This window comes from Falco peregrinus, chromosome 5 (genome assembly GCF_023634155.1).
Source record: "Falco peregrinus isolate bFalPer1 chromosome 5, bFalPer1.pri, whole genome shotgun sequence".
NCBI lineage: Eukaryota > Metazoa > Chordata > Aves > Falconiformes > Falconidae > Falco > Falco peregrinus.
The window spans coordinates 70,332,847-70,341,995 of record NC_073725.1 but is presented as its reverse complement, the minus strand read 5'-3'; the positions used below and the strand labels follow the sequence as shown (position 1 = coordinate 70,341,995).

At 63.2% G+C, this 9,149-nt stretch overlaps 1 protein-coding gene across 1 annotated transcript; it reads left to right on the top strand.

Moving 5' to 3' along the window:
- Nucleotides 1–1,593: 1,593 nt before the first annotated feature.
- Nucleotides 1,594–8,007, top strand: TMEM161A (transmembrane protein 161A). Its single transcript, XM_055805176.1, has 12 exons — nucleotides 1,594–1,778; nucleotides 3,561–3,656; nucleotides 4,274–4,441; nucleotides 4,656–4,753; nucleotides 4,887–5,043; nucleotides 5,347–5,498; nucleotides 5,589–5,649; nucleotides 5,787–5,930; nucleotides 6,130–6,243; nucleotides 6,460–6,634; nucleotides 6,713–6,809; nucleotides 7,047–8,007. The coding sequence occupies exons 1-12, from the start codon at nucleotides 1,594–1,596 to the stop codon at nucleotides 7,301–7,303; spliced, it is 1,704 nt and encodes a 567-aa protein (XP_055661151.1). The 3' UTR covers nucleotides 7,304–8,007.
- The last annotated feature ends 1,142 nt before the right edge of the window (nucleotides 8,008–9,149 follow it).

The following is a 9,149-nucleotide window of genomic DNA, read 5'->3' as shown; positions in this document are numbered from 1 at the left end:
CTCACTCCAGCCCCGCAGCCCCCATTTTTCTGTCTTTTAAATCAAATTTCAAGGCAAAAATAGAGCCTGGAGATCTGCAGCGCCAGCAGCAGACAGAGAGGGGACAGTGACAGCGCCACGGCACAGGCTGGGGACTCTGGTTGCTCACTTGGCATCGGGATGCCCGAGCCAGGGAGCCAGTGCTGGGTCCAGTGGGGCTCAGCCCTCTCCCCAGGGAGCGCTGTGAGGTCCCGCTGGTGTTGCTGGTGACCAGTTACGCACGCTGTAGGTGTCGTGGGGCCAGGCTGGCTTCCCTGAGGATGCGCGGAAGGATGCCCTTGCCGACACCCCTGCCTCCCAGCTCCCCCCGCACGCGCTCGCCCGCCGCTGCCAGCGACCCAGACGCCCAAATATTGAGCTATACATTAAATTACCCGGGGGGAAAGGGCCTGGGAGGGAGCCGGAGCACGTTGGAGGGAGCGTGGCAGTTTGTTATGCTAACCGAGGGGGGCTCCGCTCAGGGGACATGTCGGAGAGGTCTGAAGAGCAAGGAGTTCACAGGCCCTCTCCTTTTGTCATGCTAAAAGTGCAACACAGAAAATATATACAGGCAGCTGCTCAATGGAGCGTGAAATACAAGTGATTTCTCCGGGAGCCCTGGGTAATGCGATGCAGCCCGGACAATGCCCGCCGCCGCCCGCCGCCGCCTTTGTGCAAAATGGGAAACTTCTGGGGGAGGAATGGGCACCGAGCGGCTCCTGGCATGCCAGCTGCCCCCAGCATCGCCCAGAGGTGGCGGGTCCCCCAGCTCGCCCCCCGGCTGCGGTGCCCATGGGGTCTCCCAGCTGCGGGACCGGCGGCAGCACGGGATGGGATGGGTTCCAGCTCGGTGGGTGCCCTGTGGCTGCCAAGCCCCAGCACCGAGGAAACGTCCCCCAGTGTTTATGGGGACCATGCTGGGCCTGGCACCCCCTCACCGGGCACGGGACCGGGGACCCCGTTAATTTGATGACTTTACAGGAGCATCGCCAACCACCCGTCGCGGCAGCTCCCTTTGCTGATGCTAATTCGAGCATCCCGGCAGGAGCGGTGTAAAATCAGTCCTCAAAGGGGCTTTTGTGTCCTGGGGGAGGGCAGCCGGGCTGGGGGTGCTCCAAGCATCCATCTTCCACCTTTCCCTCCTTTTTTTTTGTGTCTCGGTGGAGCTGAAAGCTGACGCTGTGGGGGCTGCGAGGATCCTGGGGCCCAGTATTTGTTCCAGAGAGGCACAGCTACCAGTTTGTGCAGCCCCTGTGGCCAGTGCTGTACCCCAGTGCAATGGCTGGGGGGCCCTGGGGGTTTGGGGTGGTGGGGGGCAGGTCATGAGGTATGCCCAGCCAGCAAAGGTGATGGAGCAGGTTTCTCCCTCCAACCCTGGCTTGGCTCAGCTGTGGGCACCTGGCAGCCAGAATTGGGCCACTTTGGGGGAACTGGGGGGACTTTTTGGCATCCCAGCCCCTGAGTTCTCCCTGCTGGTGGTGGAGGGGCTGCTCAGCTCCTGGCTGAGGCTGGTACAGGGGGCACAGGGGGCTGCATGCCCAGGCCGCTCCAGGGGTGCCTGGGGATGGGGGGAGGATGTGGCACCCCAAGCCTGTGTACCCCAACCCGCGGGGGATGCTCGGGGCACAGGCCGAAGCGACATCTAGCGGGAAGTGCATCCCGTCACCTGGGAGATCGATATCCATGGCAACCCCTCGGGGCCACCAGCACCCTGCCTGGACCAGGACACCCACCAGCACCCGGCAGAGCCCCCAGTCAGGGTGAGTGGGTGCTCCTTGCAGGACAGGGCTGGCACAGCCTAAATATCTCTGAGCTCAGCTGCGAAGCCTGCAGACCCCCACCATGACGCAGGTGCTGGCACCGTGGTGGGCACCGAAGCCCCTTATCCACCATCCACCGTCACCTTGGACATGCTGCACCCGGTGGGCTCTGCCCTGGCCTCATCCAGCTTCAGCTCCTCTGGTGCTCACAGGGAGATGCAGCCGGGCAGCAACAGGGGGAGAAATGCAGGAGAGGATCCCATTTATCCTGCAAGGAAGACATGGGCAAAAGGACACGGCATGTGGGATGGTTACAGCCCTGTGGCATCGTCGCTCCAGGGAGTGCACAGGGAGGGGAAGGTCCCAGCTTAGCCAGCCCCGGGCCAGGGTGGAGGAGGATGGGGAGGCCACAGGGATGGAGCTGCTGCCACCCAAACCCCTGTGCCCTCCTTTGTCCCCAAAGTACAGTGCCCGGGGGCTGGGTGCAGGGGTGGGCATCGCACAGCCTCAGCTTGAAGGGGCCTGTCAGGTGCAAACGCACACCCACATGCATGTGCCTATGTACATAGGGGCTCGTACTGGGTTTGTGTGGCAAGGGTTTGGTGGCAGGGGGCTACAGGGGTGGCTTCTGTGAGACGATGCCAGAAGCTGCCCCCATGTCCAATGGAGCCAATGCCAGCTGGCTCCAGATGGATGCACCACTGGCCAAGGCTGAGCCCATCAGTGATGGTCGTAGCACCTCTGGGATAACAGATTTAAGAAAAGGGGCAAACCCCCCCCGTGCAACAAATTGCAGCAGAAGAGAGGAGTGAGAATATGCGAGAGCAGCAGCTCTGCAGGCACCCAGGTCAGTGAGGAAGGAGGGCTGGGGGGGCTCCAGGCACCGGAGCAGAGGCTCCCCGGCAGCCCAAGGGGAAGCCCCCGGCGAGGCAGGCTGTGCCCCCAGCCCATGGAGCCCACCGGGGAGCAGTTTCCCCCCACAGCCCAGGCAGGACCCCATGCCGGGGCAGGGGGCTGTGACCCGTGGGCAGCCCACGCTGCAGCAGCTCCCAGCAGGACCTGTGGCCCCGTGGGGAGGAGCCCAGGCTGGGGACCCCCCGGGGACCCCCACTGGAGCAGCTCAGGAAGAACCACTGCCCACTGGAGGACTCCTCACGTTGGAGAAGCTGGTGGAGGAGTCTCCCGTGGGAGGGACCCCACGCTGGAGCAGGGACAGGGTGAGGAGCCCTGTCCCTGCGGAGGAAGGAGCAGCAGAGATGTGCGATGAACTGACCGCAGCCCCATTCCCTGTCCCCTGCACTGCTGGTGGGGAGGAGGGAGAGAAATCGGGAGTGAAGTTGTGCCTGGGAAGAAGCAGGGGGGTGGGGGAAGGTGTTTTTAAGTTTTGCATTTATTTCTCATTACCCTACTCTGATTTCAACGGTAATAAATTAAACTGATGTCCCCAAGTCGAGTCTGTTTTGCCTGTGACGGTAACTGCCGAGTGATGTCCCTGTCCTCACCTCAGCCCACGAGCCTTTTGCTGTGTTTTCTCTCCCCTGTCCAGCTGAGGAGGGCATTGACAGAGCGGCTCTGGTGGGCACCTGGGGTCCAGCCAGGCTCAGGCATACACATCCATGTATATGATACATCATCCGCCCCCCCATCCGTGCGCAGCCGGGACTCGGACACGCCGTCCCAGGGCGCGCCGGGACCACAGCTCCCAGGAGGCAGCGCCAGCGGAATCAGGGCGCCGTCAAGGGCCCGCCCCCGCCCAACTCCGCCTCTCCATTGGTCGCTTAGCTGCCAATCAGAGGGAGAGCTGCGGCGGATTGGCCGGCACGGGACGGTGGCGGCGGCCAGGCTTCCTGCGGCCGCCTTTGCACTGACCCCGGCATGGTGAGCGCGGGCCGGGGGTCCCTGCCCGGGGGGGGCTGTCCTGGGGTGTGCGTGTCCAGGCTGTCCGGGAGGGGGTCAGCCCGGGGGGGTGCATGCACGGGCTGTGCCGGGGGGTGCAAGCCCAGGGGGGTGCAAGCCCGGCGGGTGTGTGCATGCTCTGGGGTGCATGCCCGGAGTGTCCCGGGGTGTCCAAGTCCAGAGGGTGCATGCCCGGGGGGGTGCATGCCCGGGGGTGTTCCGGGGGGTTGCACGACTGGGGGAGGGTGCATGCATGTGGGTGCCTGCCGGGGGGTGCGTGCCCAGCATGTCCCAGGGATTGCACACCCGGGGGGGGGGGGACATGTCCGGAGGGTGCCTGCCTCAGGGATGCACCCCCAGGCTGTCCCATAGCAGGGACAGGGGCTGGGGGAAGCAGAAAGCCCCGGCGTTGCAGGCTGGGGGGGTGTCCCCAGCTCCCCCCAGCTCTGGGAGCTGGGGTGCGAGGGTCAGCCCCTGCGGGTGCCCCCGGTGCAGGCGGTGATGGGGGTGCAGGTGGTGCTGAGCCTGCTGGCAGCCAGCGTCATGCAGAAGATGGCCCCACACTGCTCCTTTGCTCGCTGGCTCCTCTGCAACGGCAGGTACGTGGCCCGTCCCTCCCTGCTTGTTCCCGGGGGGGCCTTGGGGACACCCCCCGGCACCGTTGACAGCCGACGGCTCCCTTCCAGCCTGCACCGCTACAAGCACCCCTCGGACGAGGAGCTCTGCGCCCTGGCAGGGAAGCAGCGCCCCAGGGCCCGGCGGGACAGGTCAGCTCAGCTCGCGGCTTTGGCGGGCAGGAGGGACTTCAAATGATCAATATCTTGGTTTGGTGATAATGGAAGTCATGGCAGAGTGCTGTGGGTCGCCTCTGGGGATGTGAGGCACTGACAGTTGGGGCCGTGCGCAGGGCTGTTGGCACCATGGGGCGCAGGGGACAAGTAGCTCGTTGGCCACCGTCCCCAGCCTGGGTTTCCCTTGCAGGAGGATGAATGGCGTGACGGATGACAAGCCCCTCTCTGTGCCCCGGGACATCGACCTCCGCCTGGACACCAGCCCCATCACCGCCGTGGATGCTCTCGGTAACCCCTGTGCACCCTCCGCTCCCTCCGCACGCAGCACCCACCATTGCCCTGGACTCAGGACCCTTGGCTGTGCCCAGGACCCCCGCTGTCCATCTCCATAGCACGGTGACGTGTCCCTCTGTCACACCAGTGCTGCGTTATTTCCTGGACTACCAGTGGTTTGTGGATTTTGCCGTCTACTCCACCGCCGTGTACATCTTCACCGAGGGCTACTACTGCCTGGCGGACCCCCAGAAGGAGACGAACATCGGGGTGCTCTGGTGCCTGCTGACAGTCATCTTCTCCGTGTATCCTTCTGCCGGGTGCAATTGCCACAACCCGCCAGGTCCAGGCTGCCGGAGAAGGAACCCGCCATCCTTTGTTTTTCCCCATTAAAACCCAGCTGTGGTGGAAATCTTAAATTTACGGATTTATAAGCCACTCGCTGATGAGCTGTAAAGGTGCCTGATGAGAGCCTTCCCCCCAGAGAAGGAGGCGGTGGCCTAATGATGCAGATGCTTTACAAGGTGCTAATGAGCAGGGGGGGCCCACAAGTGTCGGGGGACACCCCGAAGTCCCTGGTTTCCTTGACAGCCGTCCCTCGCCCGCAGCAAGGTTTTCTTCATGGTGATGCGCCATTACTTCCGCTCGGAGGAGGGAGGTGAGCGCTCTGTCTGCCTCACCTTCGCCTTCTTCTTCCTCCTCCTCGCCATGGTGGCCCTGGTCATCCGCGAGGACTACCTGGAGTTCGGCCTCGAGCCCGGTGGGTGAGGGGGCATGGGGAGAGGTGGGTGGGCAGGGGGTCCCTGAGGGCTGTGTGCACCCCACTGATGGGTGGGGTCGCTCCCCACAGGGCTGGCCAGTGTCACTAGCAACCTGGAGAGCATCCTGAAGCAGCGGGGCTGGGAGTGGACGTGAGTTGATGACTGGGCAGGGAGGAAAATGGAGGTTTTGGGGAGGTTTTTTGGAGGTCTGGGTGGGGAACCCCTCCGGGGACCACCAGGGATGGGGCCAGCCCATGTTCCCTCTGTGCTACCTTCTCTCTCCACAGGCTGCCCCTCGCCAAGCTGGCTTTCAAGCTGGGGCTGGTGGCCCTGTGCTCCTTCCTGGGTGCCTGCCTGACCTTCCCGGGGCTGCGCCTGGCCCAGACACACCTTGATGCTCTCCGGATGGCAGCCGACAAGCCCCTGACCCAGTTGGGTGAAATCTATGGGTGGGGAAGGAGGCGGGGGGGTCGGTGCAGGTGTCTTGGGGCTGGGACCCCCTGGCTCTGCAGCTGCAGGGCAGCGAGGAGGTTTGGTGATGGGAGAGGGTGAAGGGGGCATAGGTGAGGATCGGTCCCTGCCCAGGGGGGGCACCAGGCTGCGTGGGGGTCTCTGATGGCTCTGCCACAGGGTCTTGCTCCACGTGAGTTTCCTGGCGCCTGTCCTCGTGGTGGTGATGTGGATCAAGCCCATCTCACGGGAATTCCTGCTCCACGCGCCCATGGGCAAGCAGACGGTGCAGATGTAAGTGGGGCACTGGCAGCGGGTCTGACTCTGTGCCCTGGCATCCTTGCCCTGAGGGGAAACTGAGGCATGGGCACACCAGTCCACCTCCTCCACCACCAGTAGCACCCCCATCCTCACCACCACCACCACACCCTGTTCCATCAGTTACCTTCTGGGGTACAGGGGAGTTCTGGACCCTGAGATCTCCCTGACAGCCCCCTCCTCTTGCCCCAGCATGTCAGACTCTGCCTACAACACCGCGCGCCTCTGGACCATTGTCGGCCTCTGCCTGCTGCGCCTGGCTGTCACTCGCCATCACCTCCAGGCATACCTGGGCCTGGCCGAGCGCTGGGTGGAGCAGATGAGGAAGGAAGCTGGGCGCATCACCATCCTGGAGATCCAGCGCAAGGTCCGGATGTGAGAGCTGGGATAGGAGCGGGGGTGCGGGCACGGCCGCCGGCCTCCTGCTGATCCCCACTGCCCACAGATCACGAGGATTTACTGCTACGTCTCCGTGGTCAGCCTGCAGTACCTGGGGCCCATCATCCTCACCCTCCACTGCACGCTGCTCCTCAAGACGCTGGGTAAGGAGGCGGCGGGGGGAACAGGGGGGCTCAGGAGGGGCAGGATGAGACCGGCAAGTCATCGTCAAGCCATCAGTATCCAAGGCGTCCCCAGGCTCTCAAGACACAGTTTGCAGTTGGCACGACCTGAATGCACGCAGCAATGCTGGGACTCTGCCACCAGCACAGCTGTAGCACAGGGATGAGGCTGCAGCACGGGGACCGGCCCCCCACGGACCTGTCCCCTCTGTCACACAGGGCACCACTCGTGGGGGCTGTACCCAGACCCCCTTCCCCTCCCTCCGGCAGCGACCGCAGCACCGCCACGTCCCAGCGGCGAGGACAGGGAGGACGTGCGTGCTGCGGTGGAGCAGATCACCAGCATCTTGGGTGCCATCTTCACCCCTCTCTTCTTCCGTGGACTCTTCGCCTTCCTCACCTGGTGGGTGGCTGCCTGCCAGGTTGTCACCAGCCTCTTCGGCCTCTACTTCCACCAGTACCTGGCAGCCTCCTGACTGGGAGGTAGCTGGGATGTGCCTTGGGGCACAGCTGGTGCCCTGGCTGCTGGTCCCTTTGCTCCTGCCTTGGCTGGTTTCTCCCTTTGCACGTGCTGGTGGCACACATGGACACGCACGTGGGGATATTTCTGCCTCCAGGTCTTGGCATTATAGGTTTTATGTGTCTGGGCCAGCGCGGGCATCACCCGCTCCTGCTGCCCATCACCACCGTGCCTGCTCTCACCCTGCCGCCGCTCCAGCCCCTCCTCCCGTTCCTGGCCCCGGACAGTGATGGAGGAGCTGAAGTGCCATGGCCGGGTTCGGTGCTGCCTGCTCTGAGCTGACACGGGGACGCTCTGCCACTGTGTTTCCTTTGAGGACACAGGGACACCACGCTGCCGGCCGCCGTGTTTCCCTGGAGGGCGGCAGCTCCTGCTAGCCCAGGCAGTCCGTGCCGGGCAGGGGACCCGGTGGGGATCGCCCCTCCGTGGTGCAGAGCTCATGGCCGGGTTGGAGTGGTGGCGCAGCTCTCCAGCACAGATTCGGGGGTTGCTTTGCCTAGCGTTTGCCCCCACCAGCTGCAGGCAAGGGTGTTTTTGTAGGGTCGCTGCTCCAGCCAGCTGGGATGGAGCTCCTTGGGGTCATCCCTCTGCTTCGTGTGAAATCCTCAGGCTCAGCAGCCCTGGCTGTTGGCTGTTTCAGAAATAAAGAAGTACCCCAGAGTAGTTTGCTGCTCTAAAAGCAGCTACTTTGTGCTTTGTGGCCCTGGAGCTCCTGGAGCAGGGCAGGGGGTCCAATGGTGCGAGGGTGGCTGCCTTGGGGCAGGGGGGCGAGCAGCGAAGCCCCCTGTAACTGCAGCAAGGGGAAGGGGCTGAGCACCTGCACAGACCCCGCCGTCGGGCTTCACTGCGTTCGAGAGCAGACCTGGTGTTTGCCCCATCGCAGTCTGACTTGGTGCCTGTTCCCGGCCCTTCCTCCCCCTGGGATCGCACCTGGACTGGTAACACAGTGCTCAGCCCAATGGTGGCTGCAGGGGAGGGACACACGGGGTACGCAGCCCCTCATCCAGCTCAGCCGAGCTCTTCCCCACCGCACGGTGGGTGCTAGTCTGGCTGCATGAAAAAGGATTAGCAGGTCTGGGCTGCTTAGAGAAAGGGAGAGGGGCTCTGATCCTTTTTGATAGCCTTGTAATGGTCTTAATTCCCTCTTGCTAAGGGCTGAGACGAGAAGGCAGCCCTTTGCCTGGTGTTAACAGGGCTAATCCGGACAGCCCTCCCGAGTCACCCAAGCTGTGGATGCAGTAAAAGCCCTTTTGCCAAAAAAAATGACAGGGGAATTCCCCTCTTGCCAACAGCTGGGGAAACCAGAGCAGCACCATTAACCAGCCCAGGGCTGGGAAGAATTTGGCTCCAGCAGCACTGTCCCCAAGACACGGGTGGAAAAGTGCAAGGAAGAAGCGATTCCCGCAGGACCAGGACAGAGAGGGACTTGTTCCAGCCTGCGCCGTCCCATTAGAAGCCAGTCCGACTGCCTTGATGGCTCATTTATCTAATTTTCCCGGAGCATGCGGAGGAGCAGCCGGGGGCTGAGCTGGGGGAAGCCTGTGCGGAGGCAGGATGGTTGCTAGGGCCAGGGGTTGTGCTGCATTCAGACATGCAGACAGTTCCTCCCCTGAGATCTGCCCAGACGTGACCCTCTCAGGCGGGGACAATGACTGATAGACTAGCCAAGAGCAGGAGACAGATCCACAGGCACTGAAATTGGGCCACATCAAATAAAGTGAAAGGGCCCCCCCATCTTCCTCAGCCCGGAATTATTTCTGTTGCTTTATTTTAGAAGACAGTATGGGCAGGGCTCTGCCAAG